Source organism: Gastrolobium bilobum, unplaced genomic scaffold, assembly GCF_033153095.1.
Source record: "Gastrolobium bilobum isolate Gb01-03AN ecotype WA unplaced genomic scaffold, APGP_CSIRO_Gbil_v1 utg10532, whole genome shotgun sequence".
Classification (NCBI taxonomy): domain Eukaryota; kingdom Viridiplantae; phylum Streptophyta; class Magnoliopsida; order Fabales; family Fabaceae; genus Gastrolobium; species Gastrolobium bilobum.
The window spans coordinates 270,837-287,182 of NW_026897440.1; the positions used below are offsets into that span (position 1 = coordinate 270,837).

A 16,346-nucleotide genomic window follows, 5' to 3' on the forward strand; every position below is an offset into this window, starting at 1 on the left:
ATTTCCCTTAATTTATTACTGGTTTTCTTAACCAACATTTTAGGAAACAACCAGACCAAGAATTTCTTTACACTAAGGGTGCGTTTGGATAAACCTGAAAAATAACGTCATCATGATAAAGTATTTTATTATTTTTTTGAAAATATTTCAATCGATTTATTACAAATTGGTGATAACATCATCATGATAAAGTATTTTTTTAGGATCTACTATTTTTAACTTCTGAAAAACATTTTTTTTTTAATTTTTTCTTTTTATAAAACATATCTACTGATTACTATTTTTTTAAAACATTTTTTTACTTAAGAAAACACTTGGAAAACATAATGTTAATTAATGTTGAACGGTCTATTTAATGCAGCTATAAACATGGACGCAAAATTCAGTTCCTTACGACCCAATAACTCCAAGGAATGAGACATGGAATCTATTTTCTCTCCCAATCAGAGAGCATTGGATATGAGCATCACACTGTAAAACTATTTTCAAATTAATAAATGGTGAAAAATTGTTTAGAGTGTACAGCAATCAGGCAGAAATATAAACCACATACGGTAGCTCGACTTAATGTGCCATAGGGTCAATGAGTAGCATCCCTACCACTACCAGCAAGAGAAGTTAAAGACTCACCAAAAGCAAATGGCAAGATTCTATTTCCGTTTAAACCGCATTCTGTGCCCTCTTTTCCTTCAGTATCCTCCTCCTATATATTTAAACACAGGCAAAACAAGGGATGTTCAAATTAGCTATATAGAGAGTTCAAGTCATCCCATTGAAGATGCCAATGCTCTTCGAAATCACTGAATCATTGCAGATCGGAATAGTTCTGCATTTCTGCTATGTACAAATGAATGGGCCACCTAGGAAAAACATGTGAAAGATAGGGTTAAAAATACCAGAAGAACCAATAGGAAAATATTGACAACCAAAATAACTTGCTTACAAGAGAATTAACAGGTACAAAAAATGTATCAGCGGCAATTTCATAATACACACACACACAATTCAGTTCAGTCATCAATTAATCAAACCTGAAATAATTCTAATGCAGACAGGCACTATTTACAAACATCAGTGACCAATATATGAGGGCAAACCATGGAGCAGCAGTAAGGTTGCGTTGTGTAAGTGAAGGGTGTAAATAGGCTAGGCTAGGCTTTGACTTAAATAGGTCAGGCCTGTGTAAAAAACATTGAGTCTGGTCTAGCCTGTTAGCCTGTGTAGGTCTCAAATTACAAGTCTAACCTGACCTATATTTAAAAAATAAAAGTCTTGGCTTAGGCCTGTTAGTCTGTTTAAGCCTATTAAACATTCAACAATTAAAAAAATAACTAAAATAATATTACTTTATTATTCAAAATTATTAAAATAATAATTTTATTTAAAATAAATAACATCATATAGGCCGGTCTGTAGGCTTATAGGCCCGACATGTACACAAAAGCCTATGACATATTTTCTAAATAGATTTTTTTAAAAGCCTATGCCTGTTCTATTTTACTATTTGTAATAGGTCAAGTCTGGCATAGTATAGACTAGGCCGTAAGCTCCCCCATTTACATCCCTGTGTGTAACCAGAAGGTTCGAATATGGAAAGCAGTCTTTTTGCAAAAATACAAGGGTAAGACTGCATACAATCAACCTTCATCCTTACCCTAGCAAGTTGGGAAGCATTGTGTATCGGGATTTGTCTTGCAATAACCAATATATATTTCTAACACCACTTCAGTGTATATGAACTTGACAGCAGAATTAGCACAAAACAAAGGGGCCCAAAAGACCAAAACTAGAAAAACGCTCAATACCAATATATTTAAACCGCAGTATGTTGTTATGTACCTAAAAATTCCAAAATTTATTGAAAGTGATATTTCATTAGAATACTACATGCAACATAATTGAGGGTAGGGTTAGATGTACACAGACTTGCTCCCAAAAAGAGAGGCCATTTCCGGCTTTCCACTACAAAAACCCAGGACCACTGGGTTACAGGGCCGGCAGCAACCTTACTCGTTTAATCAAAATTCTGAATCAAATAAATACTTTCTTAATGCTACACAGTACACACATCATGCAACTAGTGCTGTCACATGTCATGATAATATTTTGTTGATGTATTTAGAAAATAAAATGAAGTTCAGAATTCAAATAAATGTTTATTTACCAAAGCATTGTATTCAGATATCAATATAACATCATGAATGTGTTCTTCGATCAACGGAAACTTCAATGAGCTTCTCTTCATCTGATTTAACTGGTAATGGTGCATCTAAGAGCATATTTGGTGGGGCAAAATACATGTGCAGAGACATCATACAAATAATAATGCCCAAGAAAAGCTGAAAAGAGAAAGAAACAGGAAATTATTATCCAGTCATAGCCTCAGAACAACGGCATGAAAGGTTTTAAACAATCATATCAATATTCAATGTCTGAATGAAAAATATAAAACAAGGGTTTTTACTCATAAAGAATGGACAATAGGCTTGAAAAAGAAACATCATCTATTATACATTTAAAAAGAAATTTGCACATCGCTTGAAATAATCTGTTTTAATAAGAATGATTAAAACAAACATTCCACAAAATTGAAGAACAACAGATTCTATACTAGAGAAACAGCAAAACAGCTTTGCTAATCCTCTAAAACAACATCATATGATTATGTCTGCATGTGGTAGCTGAAACTCCAAATTCTATGCAAAATATTGATTTGACCTAAAAGTTAGGCTATGAGGGGAAAGCATGGAACGGTTGCCTACAAATATAGGAATAGGAATTGCTTAGGCTGGAAATTTACCTGCAATGTAGGTTTGAAGTTGAAGAGAAATAGTGATAGTATCATTGTCAGCAGCATTGCCATTGATGTGGAATAGACCTAACAAAAGCAGACACAAGAGTTAAGGGAAAAGAGAAAAGAAAATAAATAAATAGACAAACAAACTTCATTATTCATTTCAGTGTCACATAACAATTACTTATTTCCCTCACAAGAAGAGGATTATTCTTAGGAGAAAAAAGAAAAACTCAACGTCATGACATACGTCAAATACATGTTTCATTAAACCATGTAAAGAGGTTTGCAAGAGGGTCAAAAGATATACCTTGACAATATTATCTGCATGTTTCATTAACCATGACACTAAAAGACCAGTAGACCCTAGATTTAATACCACCATCCAGGTAGTGATAGAGTATCCATTGAAAATACGTCGCCACCAGGGTCCATTTTCAAATCCACCTCTGAAATCATCCATAAGAAGTCGGGCCATATTGAAAATTGTTCCAAAACTGGAGAAAGAAATTCATTTAGAGTGTATTCCTCTTACTTGAAATTTGAAAAACTAAAAATATTGGTAATCACATTCATTTGCTAGAGTGCCATGACAACACTATTCAAGCATCCCTTATCACATCTTCTGATTTGACAGAAACATCAATTTGGTTAATAGGAAAGGAAACACAATCAGATACAACTTACTACTTTCTAAGAATGAACAGTGCTGAAATAATTCCTTATAATTTCAAAACAGAACTCAAAGTAAAAAGAAAAAATGTACTGCATGTTCTAACAATTGGAAATCCAAATGTATCAACACAAAACACAGCTACCCCCCCCCCCCCCATATTTCTCCCCAAAATAAATTAATAAAATAATAATAATAATAATAAACAAAGAAAAAAAGAAGAAGAACAAAACCCAATATCATACACAAAACCACAAAAATTGTAAGTTAAAAGAGGTTAGGAAATAGGAACCTAAATAGGAAGAACTAAACAATTTCAATAGTAATATATGTTCTTCTCTTACTTAGTCAAAGTTAAAAGCATTCGTTTCTTGATAATGTAATAACCACATTCACTTAATAGGTTAAGGGAGACAAAATGGAGAAGAAATAGCTTTTGAAATAAACAGTTCAAAAGATTATCAGACTGACATGTTTGCCCATGCCTATGCAGACATTTGACATGACAAATTCAAGAAAGAATACCTACGTGTACAACTGTATATTCTGCCAGTATAAGCTGTCATTGTTTTTCTTCATCAAGAACTCGGTATAAATTCCAGCTAATGCTGAGAGACAAGCAGATAGAACTCCTAACATATAGCCCTGAATTGGTGCGGACAAAAGGGAGTCACATGAAGCCTCTCCACAGCCCCTAACCTAAAACAACAAACAGTAGAGATTCCATCTCAAGAACATGTTTAACATACCTCAAACTTTCCTAATATACTGACCACAAAAAATAAAAACAAAAAAACCAAAAAAAAGTAAAAGCAAAAGAAAACAAAAGCTTTGTATGTGATGATAAAGGGAAATAGTTTGGAACTAATTAAGTCAAAGCTAGAACACTGAATTGATGTAATATGGTCATTTAGGGTATTTTTTTTGTTATTTGATGTATTTGGGCTTCAATTTCATGTAATTTAACATGCAAGCTCATTCCACACTTAAGTCCTGTACTCATGGTAATTTCCACTACTAACATGCAAAGAGATCAGACAGCTGTCATAACTGTGAGCCACTTTGGCTGACAGTTTTCTTTTCCTTTTTTTTTATATTTTATTTAGGAGGATTTCTTATCCTCTCCCGAAAGCTACTTCCTCTCATGATCAAAGGAAGGTTCTTTCTAAGTATACACATGTGCCATCTATATTAATAGAATCTTTCTGAGACCCCAAACAGTTGTCAGTAGGGGAAGCCAAGAGCTGGTTGAATTTATTCAAGAATATAATTCTCAAAGTTCGATATTTGAAGCTATCAGTATCTTAGCAGGTTACGATTATTACAGGAGAATAAATCACAAATTAAAAATTCTTCAACACAATTTAGCATGTTATGACTTAATATCACGTTACCAAAACATTTACAATTCATAGTAAAGAATAACCATCGTTAAGAGCAGGAATAAGGCAGAAAGAGTGCAAATAAGGCATCTTCCAAAAAGAAACCACAAGAAACAAACTACGAAGGAATCATTTTGCTGTACTAAAATGACCTTATAGAATTTGGGTATTATGTCAGCAAATGATATAACTTTAATTTATTCAGACCTATTGTTCACAATACATAGCAAATAATGCACAAAAGCTTTCTTATAAAATAAATTTAAAGCCAGACAACTAGAGTTTGCAAGACTGCAAGTTTTTGGCACCTGACTTGTGGTTGTCCCAACAGCCAGCAGCACAATTGCCATCCACTGCAAGTTAGAAAGCCTCTTCCCTAAGAACAGTCTAGAAATAGGTATATGAAATCAGCTATAATTGAGAAACAAAACATAATACAATGACTAACAGATAGAGCTTGATCTGAATTATGAAAAGAAGAAGGCACCTAAATAGTATTCCAGTGGTAACAATCTTCAAATTTCCCATTATCTGGTAGGTTGAAGTGTCCACATATGTGAGGGTAGCAAACTGAACATTATTGTGGATCAGATATATAATAGAAGGAATGGGGTACAAAGTCACCGTTTTCAACTCCGTTGTCATCTTTGGCAGAGGTGACTTTTGACATTCCTTCCACAGTAACAAACTTGACACGGCAAGCTGAGTATGATAGCATACAAAGATATCAATGTGATTAAAAAAAAATAAAAATCAAAACTATAATAAAATTGATACACTAACTAAATTTACCTTGAAAAACTCAGCAAGAAATGGGACAGTCGCATAATCATACTCATATTGTCCATTACTTTGCGAGAGGGTTGTTAATATTCCCTGTCACGTGAAATGAATATATTAGCATTATTTCAGTGAATGGAGGATGGAAATGGATGACATTAGGGTTTAAATGAAGATTTGGGGGAAAATGCAGAAATAGAAGAAAAAGGAAAACAAAAAATGTGAGTGACCTGAGAACTGGTGAGAACGGTGAGGAGCGCAGCGACCAAGTACCACTGCATCTTCTTCCACGCTTGTTGCAGATCCACACACACAGAGACTCGCCGACTCAAGAAAGACGCGCCCAAACGCACCGTTTTGTTGCCAACTTAGGAGCTTCAAAAGCGTCATTGGATTAACTTATTACTTATTTCTACGATTGAAAAAAGGAAAAAATATTTGTAAAATGACATAAAGTTATGTGATTTTAAGAGAGAGATAGACATAAAAAAATATTTTTATTTAAAATTTAAATTAAAAAAATTACTCACTTTCTCTCCAATAATTTTCATTCCTTGTGTCTATCTCTCTCTTGAAATGACATAATTTATGTCATTTATAATAATAAACACCAAATCCTTAAAAAAATCTATTATTTTCTCGTAATAATTTAGGAAGAAAGTTATACTTACCATCAATTAAGTTTATCACTTTTTATCATTTTTTTTTATATTTTTTATAACTTTAGATAGTAATGACCTATTATGCACCGACGACGTGTCGTGTCCGATATTTTTCGATACTTCGACACTCCAACATGCGTTGTAAAGACTCAAAAAGGGTTCAAATACTGCGTTATGCTACGTTTTTAGTTTCAATTATTAGATATATTGGATTACAATAACCATTTTATCGAGTTTAATATAAATATTTGTGATATCTTATGTTCCTTTATAAAATTGATGGGTATTATAAGTTTAGTTTTTTTTTTTTTTTTGTAAAATTATTGAATACGTGTCGAAATTTAATATTTTTTAAAATTAACGTGTTGAACTGTCGTGTCATATGATATCCTGCATCCCGTGACGGTGTCATGACAACTGTTGATTTGATTTGATTTCATTGATGATTACAAGAGAGGTAATAATAAAAGGTGGTAAACTTAGTAGAGGTAATAATAAAAGGTGGTAAACTTAGTTGGTGATAAATATAATCTCTCCCTTTTACTTATTGCTAAACAAGTTATAAAAATATTGTTCAAGTTTGTTTTATACTTTCGTCTATAAATATGGATAGTCTAAACAATAATGTGTGCTCAATTATGTTACTTTTACGAAATGAAATAATATTTGAAAAAATGGGGAAATTGTCGTTTTTATAGAAACTCTCTCATGAAATTATGAAAAAATAATTATTTTCTTGAAATAAACTAATTTAACCAGGCACATCAATCTGTTTTTTTTCCTTAAAGAAAAAATAAAAAATAATAACCATTATTTAAGTAAATGTGATTACATTATTGTTTATTAAGATATAAATAAGAAGTCGTGAAATGTTTTTATTAAATAAAAAAATTGGCTGGGTAATTATGAAGAGTCTTGAACCAGTTGGGCGAACTCACACTAATAGATGACAAAACGAGCATACTCGTACTTAATGATAACTATTTAATGAGAATTTGATTCGTATTTCAGTGATTTGCTTGGTTGAAATATGAAATAAATAACTTCAAGAATGATCATATATTGAAAGAAGGAGCGAAATAAACTCACGGCAAGCCTCAATTTACTAAAGCAACATAGACAGGGTCACGTTTAGGATCTGATTTACCAATCTACAAATTAGCCACTTTAACTCTTTTCGCGTCCTACTACTTTTCCCTTCTTCTTTTTTAGAGTATTATGAACCAATCAACCATAGACATGGAATGGAAACAGTTAATTAATAACCTCACATTTTGAAATAGAAAATTAAAATTGGAAACATAGGATTGAGGATAAAAAATGTATCAAAATAAGCCTATAGTTTTCATGGGTCCTTAATCCACGCGATTTTTTTTTACCACCTTTGAACTCCTCTCTAGCATTTATTTCGGATCTATATATAAATGCAGACAGTCTAAAATCTAGGCTTGATTTGATGAGACAGAATTTTTTGGAAAGAAAATGTCAGAAGCAGAGAAAGAAAGAGATAGGATGGAAGATTATGAAGAGGAAGAAGAAGAGAATGTTACATGGAGTCATGATGATTCAAATCTACCAAACACATATCTAGCTGAGCTAAACATGTTGCTTGTATTCCTTTCGTTATTTTACATTTCAACCGATGAGTGCATGGAACATGAGGAGAGCGAGCAAAGCATAAGAGATATGGTTGCTGTGAATAAAACATGCATATCAACCAAGAGACGAGAGAAACATGAGCCCAAGCTTGGGAGGAGATTCTTTTCACCAAGATTTCAAACTACCATCAGAGACTCCAGGTAACCTTCCATACACCATTTTCACAATGTGATACAAATTTAGACCTTAAGACTGCATTTTGGGAACATACTAATTTTCTCTTGTTTGGGAGAAACAGAAAGTTGAATTAAAATATGCTAGTCTTTAAGCTAATTTCTCTAAGAATAGAAATTAGTAAAATAATTAAGGAGTAGTAAATTTTGGTATAGGAATTCATAGCCTAAGACTCACGGTTACTCTATAACAAATATAATTGTGGCACCGAGTATTGACATGACATCATCAAAGATATTAAAGCATTGTTGTTTTGTTATGTTGTGTTCAGGCATGGAAGAAAAATGTGAGGCAAAATCTTTCTACTTACACAAATCAACATAAAGTATTATAGAGAAATGATGAAGCGAACGTGCAGTTTTTGCCCCATCGCAATATTTTTGTTAGCGAGGGTTTTGTATGCATAAAGGTAACCAATTTAGAAGCTGTTGATCAACAAAGTAAGGATGATGACGAAGCTCCGCCATCAAATGGTGGACTCTTGTACTGACGGTATGGTCATCTTGCATTGTTTATCGGTTGACATTCACCATGTAATTGATATACTTATATTTTTTGATATACTATAATATTAAACAAATTTTGATTATTGGGGGACTTGGAAGTTGAAGTATAGAGAATTTGATTTATTTGTCGACATTAAAATTATACGGGCAGTAGCATAGGTTTTCAAAACCGAAACCATTTAATTAAAATTGAACAAATAGCCTGAAAAATTGGAAACTGAATTAATCGAAAATTTTAACAAAAATATGTATTGCTTAAGAATGTCATATATCACCCATGCTTATTTTACATTCAATCCATTTTGTTTAATTTTCTACTCTCTTCTTTTATAAATTTGATAAATTTTTAAATTGAAATTTTCTAATTAAAATCTAAAAAAAAATAGTCTAATCTAAACCGATTTAAATTAGATTGTATTAAATTACATTTACGTTTTCAACAAAATCAATGATATTATAAAAAAAAAATTAATAATTTTTTTTAACCCTTCCCAATATTATCCAATCTACAAATACTTACTAAGACTATCTAAAACCTCCAATACTCACCTAATGTAGCACATGCTGAATAAAAGTTTGGAAAATAAAATTCAGTGAGCATAAATTGGCAAATAAGCCGTAAATTTCACTTCAATGGCTAATAGTTGGGTGAGAATAGACTTTTCATTGGCAGTTAACACAGTTCTTTATCAAATAAACGTGATAAATATGAACTAAGAAATAAATTAGATTAAGATAGAAATTAGCTTAAATATAAATTGGAATGTGTCCCTTGTTTTTTAAAACTGATCATTTATTGTCCTTATCACATCTCTACTTCCATAATCATCTTCCCCATCGTGCAAAAGTTTATAAACTTCTCCAAGAACCCAAAGGTAGAGAGTAAGAGTCGACCATTGACCACACCGTTGCAGTCGAAAACTGCCTCACATGGCAGTCGTGCGCTCTCGTTATCTATTCTCCAAATATAACTAGTCAAACATCAATAATCCAACCTAGGAAGTAGGGTGACATAATGGTATTCCTCCATCCCAGGAATTGTAACTCATCTGGTCAATTACACTGCAGTGATGCCAAAGGTATACGTCCAATTTTCTCATGGCAAAATCTACAACCTCTGAATCTCATGGTTAGACAATATAAAGTAAGTTGGCAAGACTATTCATTGTATTAGTCTGACTGCTTGAAAACTTGCACAAGACAATGCAAATGTAGTAACAAACACGCTTTCTAAGATGAGGGTAGGGAGGGGCATCAGTAATCAGTCACTGAATATTCCACCAATAAAAATGTTTTCTTCACTCGTGCAGAAAACCAAGCACATGTCCTTGCATTGTTTTCTCACGACACTTATTGCCATAGAAGATGAATAAGAAGCTGAATGCTACAGCATGTTCACAAGGAAATATAAATTGGAAACAAGAGAATTAATTTATAGACACTAGCTCAAGTGCTTTCTAAATAATTCTATTGAGAGATGAAAAAAGAGAAAATAGCCCTAATTTATCATCTCTGCATCCTCTTGCCTACAAAAAAAACAACAGGAGGCAACCACATCATGCGGATTGGCTTCAGTCCGATATTCTCATCTCCACTCCTAAAATGTCCTTCACCACCTCATATGTTACAAACGCAATTGCTATGGATGGGACCACCTACAAGATATCAAGAGAGATAAAGAACGTTATAGTTAAAGCAAGATAAAGGCCATCCATATTTTTTAAAAATAAAGGAGTTTATTTCAATATCACAAAGGCCACAGTAGTAAATGGGAATTGAGATAACTACTAAACACCAACCAACCAGTGGAGGCATTAACAAATGGGACTATAATAAGAACATCTTCAGTTGACCGCATTACAAAGAGGCAGCTATGCAAAGTGCACTGATTTGTGTAGTTCTAGAACACAACTAGCAAAATTCTAACAGCAACCCAAAACTTTTATGACCAATGCAGAAAATCCGAGATTTTTAAACAATCTTACAACTCTTCAATTGTGGCTGCGCCTGACAAAGTTATAAATAATAAAAGCCTGAGAGCAGGTGTTTGTCACTGTCAGTGCGTGTTTATTTGTATTTCTATTCGACTTAGACCACAGACAGTTGAGTCTTACAACAACTCCTTGACTACCTTTGCGCTGATCAGGTAGAAGCTTATTAAGTTCACAACTTTAATCAAAGAGGTAACTCCAACAGAGTATGATGGAGGAATCACACACAAGATTTGTCCATGTCACATAAACTGTGCACAAATTATTTCAAGTGATTCATAGAAATAGTAGTATCTTCCTGAAAAGAAGGAAGGAAATGCCAATCTTACTTTTCAGACAAAGTCTATCATCATGTAGATATGGTTTGCCCACATAGATGTAGAAGGATCATGACTAATAAGTATTAGATGAAGACTGACCTTTACAGAATTGGGCACCAAACCTTTGTATAATGCACCAAATCCCTCATACCGAACAGTTTTCCTGAATGCGTCAATCATGCCAGTGTATTCCAGTGGTACCTTGCCTCTTCCATCACCAGTTACAACAGAAGCAGCATGGTTCCAGCCCACCATCTGCATTCTTCGACGAATGACATCAAGAGGGTAAGCAACAGTTTGTCCAACAGTTCCAGCAGCAGCACCACATGCCAGGCGAGTTGTCACACTCAACTCAGAATCTTGAGCTAGACCAAATGATTTGGATGTAATTAACCAATCCTTCATAGACTCGTACACAGCAAAGTTGAGACCCACATAAGGAATCTGAAAAACAGAGGGAAAAAGTGTAGGAGAATATCAAGTCTAATGACAGTCCCAAAAAGAGATCTTCCAATCAAAATACGAGTGAACTTTAGTGAGTAAATTATAATTATGAAGCATGCAGAGAATATTGAAGAAGAGTAACGTTTCATATCTCTATAAATTTACTGCAGGATTATGAAGCATGACTGATAGATTTTACCCCCTTTTTTGTACCCTAAGTATCTTCCACCTAGAACCTACCATAACCACGTAGAACCTTGTCACCAGACCCTAGTAGTAGTACTAATTATCAGAATTCATTATGAAGCGTGCCAAGAACATTGAAGAATAGTAAAACTTCATGTAGAGAAACTGTTCTGTGAAGCATGTAGAAAATTCTGTAAAACAGCAATGGTGGCAGTAGAACAACAATTAACAGAACATCTAGTTGAATAGAAAGTTTCAATCTCTCAATAAATTGAACCTGCCAGTTTTAGGAGTGACCTTATGTCAATCCTACAGCCCCATGTTGCATCTAACTACGTTCAGCACAACTAACTGAATAGATACTATCTACCTACATATAATAACCAGGTATGATTCAGTAAGACTCTAGTCACACATCCTTACTAATATTCCCCACATCTATAAGCAGCACAAAAAAGGGATTTGTATTAAATTATCCCCTAAGAAGGGTGGACTATGACAGGGACACAACAAAATTTGAAGTGCTAGTGCTTCATAGGTTCTTCCCCCTCCCCCAACTGCAGCCTGCAAGTTCTACATTGTTACCATCAAATGCAAAATGAGTTTCCCATAAAGCCAATAGTAAAAGCATAGTATTGGGATTTGTTATAACACTGTCTTTATGGTTATGACCTTAATCATCGACTTCCTAAAGAGAAGAGAAATTCTAGAAACATTACTTACAACTCCAATGACTGAAGGAAGCCAGCCCTTATATAAAGCACGTGGACCTTCTTCCCTAAGCACAGTTGACAGAGCATGGAACATTCCTCTGTACCGGTAAGGGGACTTCTCTGTCTGCAAAGGAAAAGCAACCTTATTAAATATTAAGATTACAAAGAACATGGAGACAATTAATATATATTTCCTCCCCAGTTAAGTTTGCAGCTATAAGAAGTACATCTCTCTGACCCAATACAAGCAAAGCAAAGCAAAAATTTGGAAACAAGAAAAAAGTACCTGTACAGTTATCCTGCCTCGAACCATGTCCATCGGATAAGTTGCAGACATGGCAATTATTCCAGCACATGCTCCAGCCCCAAGGCGTAAAAGAGGAGTCAGCTGAGCATCCTCTGCCAAAAGTATAACCCAAAAATAAAAAAAATTCGACAAAGGGTTTTTATTATTGAGAAATTTTATTTAGATGTAATTTTTTTAGTTGTGCTTTTTATTTTTATATCTTTTAGATACATATTTCAAAAAAGCAATTATTAGAAAAACATCAATTGTCAACCTAGTGAGTATTTGGATTTATTTTGCATTTAAAAAAAATCAGAGAGTTCCTTATATGCTTGTGTGCTGTTCTCCAATAAAAATATAGCACGGGTGGTAATTTCTACACTTCATCTATGAAAACTTTAAAAAGGAGGTTGAAATGGCTAAAAATTAATACACATGTTATGATTTTATAGGAGAACAGCACCACAAAAACCCAAAGAACCGTAACTAAGTTTTTTCCTATCAAATAAGCGATTTCCCCCTAACATAAAGCAAAATCCAGACGATGCTATTGAAACTGCATTCCCACTCTCCCAACAGCATGTGTGAGTGTGTGTGCATGTGTCTTGGTGTTCCTCCAAAAGGAAAAAAACAAAAATCCTGGACATACCATTTCCAGTTTTCTGCTGATACAGACGTAGTATAGCTCTGGCAGAAAAGGAAGGAATAGTCAGTAAAAAAGAGGAGAAAAAGTTATATGTGGGATGCATTGAAATAAATATTGAAACTTCTTTGCCACAGGAGTAACCCCTCTTAATTAAAATTGTTCCGTAAAAAAATGTAGGAGGATTGCAGAATCCAATTTGCCATCATTACAAGTTTATCAGCTCATATAAATAGTTCTTCTTTACAACCAGCTAGGCATAACTGATGCAACCACCAGCGTTCTTGCTTTTATATGGTTCCATCAAATGCAATCCCAAATAGTTTGGGATGATGTTGATAAGTTTATCAGCATAATAGTGCACTACAATGAAAAGGTGACAAAAGAAAATGCCAAACAATAAAGCAATCAGTGCATCACTATATAACTAACGAAAACTTACTTGGAAGCTTGCTCATAACTGAAGAATTTCACTGCAGAATTAGGGACAATTCGAGCACAATTGGTACCATTCCCTTTGAACAGTCCACGAAAACCTTCAGTTCTCCATATATATTTTAGACCTTGAATTGTTCCATTGTATTTTATGTTGTGGGGATTCTGGACCTGTATATGGCAAGCCCCACAGAGTCACAGACACATCACGTGTATGATACATCCAAGCACAGACTCACCCCCAAAAAATAGCTTGCCACGCACCTTTTTATCCCAGCATACACAAGTAAGAAAAAAATGATAGCTAAAACCCAACTTAGGTCTAAACAACAAAATAAATTAACCTGTAGCAAAATTTTCAACCGTTCCAGGGGAGCAACTGCTGTTCGTGATCTGATACAAGAAGTTCGAGTCAGTTAAAACTCAACATAATTCAAAGTAAGTAGTAGATTCTTTTTATTGAACAGCAATGCAATGCCAGTAAATTGCATAGACATTATTAAAACAAATCCATGAACATCAAAGGCATATAACATCTCACTAACTTAATTCATCCCAAAACTGAAAATAAAGATTTCAATACAAATCAATGTTATGTGAATCTAATAATTTAAGTAAAATGTTTCGTAGATAATATTCCATCAAATAAAAAGGGTTAATTGGGGAAAGAGAAATTTCTTAGTCGTTCCCAGACAATGAAACGTCAAAGATCAATTATTAATATTCATCAAGCACGGTCCTACCCAAAACCAGCATCGAAATTTCCGGAAAGATTAACACCATCAGGAAACCAATGGAGCATGAAAATTATTTCCGATCAATCATTTCTTTTGTTTGAACGAACAACGACACATATATATATATAGATAGAGAGAGAGAGAGAGAGAGAGAGAGAGAGAGAGAGAGAATATGTATAGGTCGGCAAAGAAAACAGAAAACACATTACAGACATGTTTCCCTCAGAAACCTCTATTTGTACCACCCCCCTCCCAATAAATAAGCATTGAGAAATGGGACTAACACTCCTCCGGCGAATCCACCGGCGACGAGGGACTTGCAGATGGTCATAACTGCATAACTGGGAGCTTTGACGCCTTCTCTGGCGAGCTTGGCCTCCTCGGCCAGATTGACGATCTTAGTCTCCGAAGCCATATAAACCCTAACTACGTATCTGTATGAAAAGGAAAAGGAAATTGGATAGAAGGAGTTATCGGCGTCGGAAATTGAGATCTCAGGTTTCTGGCAGCCACACGATCATTTCTCAATGGCTATGGCTATGTATGTGTTGTGAAAGCTGTGTGAGCTGAAAGCCTGAGTGCACAACAGGGAACAGTGACGGCGTTCGTTACATTTAGGCTTATATATACTGTATGTACACGTGGATTCACTCAGGGCCAACAATTTTCTTTCAGTACTGCATGAACATTCATTGCCAATCGAACCAAAATTGTGTGGAAGTTTGTTTATAACCATGTTTCTAAATGTTTATATTTCATTTAGGGTTTAATTTATGGAAAAAAATATTTCTGCAGTTAGCAGATAAGTTATCTGTATTTATTTCTAAAACAATGTCGTTTTGATATTGAAATCTTAAAAAATTATAAATATAAAGACTATTATAACCATGAAATAAATTAAAATTACAAAAATACCATAATTTCAACCCAAAACGACGTCATATTGGACATATTGAGACTTACTGCAGAGTATTTATCTGCAATAGCTACAAAAAAAACCGAATACTTAATTTATAGTATATCATATTCAATTTATTTTTGATAAATAACATAAGGTATCCCCACATCACCTTATTCTCGGAGAGTTAGAGTATGGTCATTAAAGCTAGTTTATTATTAGAATAGGGTGCATTAAATTAAAGGTTTTATAATTCTCATGTAAGAGAGAGTTAGAATTTTCCTATACACCTTTTGATTTTCGTGCTGATATAAATTTCACATATAATTTTTTCTAACATATGAATCCAACGTGCTTTTTATCTCTGTGACATGAAAATTATAAAACCCTTAAATTAATGTTACCTGAGTAAATGTGAGGAGGAAAAGGAGATTCCACCAAAATAATTCCAATAATTTGTTTAAGTCATGGTTTGAATTTATGATGAAAACAAACCCTTGGTCACTCACTTGTCAAAGAAACGTTATTTATGTGTTATGTTACTTTTTTTTTTGTGGTGAATGTGTTATGTTACTTTAATAAAGGATAAATTATCCCATTTATTTTTCATGCGTAATTTATTTATCATTCTCTAATATTGTTAGATTAGAATTTTAATTAATTTTTATTATTTTTCTCTCATATTAAAATTCTAATCTAATGATATTCGAAAATGATAAATAAGATATGCTGAAAAAAAAGAAGAAGAATAAGTCATCCCTTTTAATAAACTATAACTTTTCTAGTATGTCTACTCTCTTTTTCTGTCTTTTGAAATGCACTCCTCCTCATCCAATTTTATGCTAAAATAAGATTTTTTAAATTAACTTATTTTAGTTTAATTCAGATTCCAGTATTTGTTAAAATAAGTAGGGTGATTTAGTTGCATAACACCATGGAAAAATTGTTTATTATTTTAAATTATATAATTTTATGTCAATTTTAATGAAACTATATTATTTTGATATGTTTTGTCATTTTCTTTCTTTTATAAAATTAGGAAGAAAAAGTAAGTGAACGACAG

The 16,346-nt window shown here is 33.5% G+C and overlaps 2 protein-coding genes across 2 annotated transcripts; both read right to left on the minus strand.

The window, feature by feature from the left end:
* Positions 1–504: 504 nt before the first annotated feature.
* Positions 505–5,985, minus strand: LOC133306975 (CMP-sialic acid transporter 1). Its single transcript, XM_061507394.1, has 9 exons — positions 5,860–5,985; positions 5,642–5,725; positions 5,337–5,551; positions 5,158–5,236; positions 3,997–4,166; positions 3,105–3,291; positions 2,801–2,878; positions 2,165–2,339; positions 505–860 (listed from the first exon to the last, which is right to left on the minus strand). Exons 1-8 carry the CDS (start codon positions 5,908–5,910, stop codon positions 2,196–2,198), a joined length of 1,008 nt encoding a protein of 335 aa, XP_061363378.1. The 5' UTR covers positions 5,911–5,985; the 3' UTR covers positions 505–860; positions 2,165–2,195.
* A 3,843-nt stretch (positions 5,986–9,828) lies between these two features.
* LOC133306955 (mitochondrial adenine nucleotide transporter ADNT1-like) lies at positions 9,829–14,962 on the minus strand. The gene is made up of 8 exons (XM_061507365.1): positions 14,670–14,962; positions 13,993–14,041; positions 13,656–13,819; positions 13,220–13,257; positions 12,571–12,683; positions 12,295–12,408; positions 11,041–11,385; positions 9,829–10,285 (listed from the first exon to the last, which is right to left on the minus strand). Exons 1-8 carry the CDS (start codon positions 14,798–14,800, stop codon positions 10,202–10,204), a joined length of 1,038 nt encoding a protein of 345 aa, XP_061363349.1. The 5' UTR covers positions 14,801–14,962; the 3' UTR covers positions 9,829–10,201.
* Between the last annotated feature and the right edge of the window lie 1,384 nt (positions 14,963–16,346).

Excerpts from the sequence above, each read along its gene's own strand:
- LOC133306975 (XM_061507394.1), bottom strand. The coding sequence starts at position 5,910 with ATGCAGTGGTACTTGGTCGCTGCGCTCCTCACCGTTCTCACCAGTTCT. Across the intron at positions 5,726-5,859 it reads CCGTTCTCACCAGTTCTCAG|GGAATATTAACAACCCTCTC; the intron begins GTCACTCACATT and ends TTCACGTGACAG. Across the intron at positions 3,292-3,996 it reads CAGAATATACAGTTGTACAC|TTTTGGAACAATTTTCAATA; the intron begins GTAGGTATTCTT and ends TTCTTTCTCCAG.
- LOC133306955 (XM_061507365.1), bottom strand. The coding sequence starts at position 14,800 with ATGGCTTCGGAGACTAAGATCGTCAATCTGGCCGAGGAGGCCAAGCTC. Across the intron at positions 14,042-14,669 it reads GGTGGATTCGCCGGAGGAGT|ATCACGAACAGCAGTTGCTC; the intron begins GTTAGTCCCATT and ends TTCTTGTATCAG. Across the intron at positions 13,820-13,992 it reads GGTTGAAAATTTTGCTACAG|GTCCAGAATCCCCACAACAT; the intron begins GTTAATTTATTT and ends TGCCATATACAG.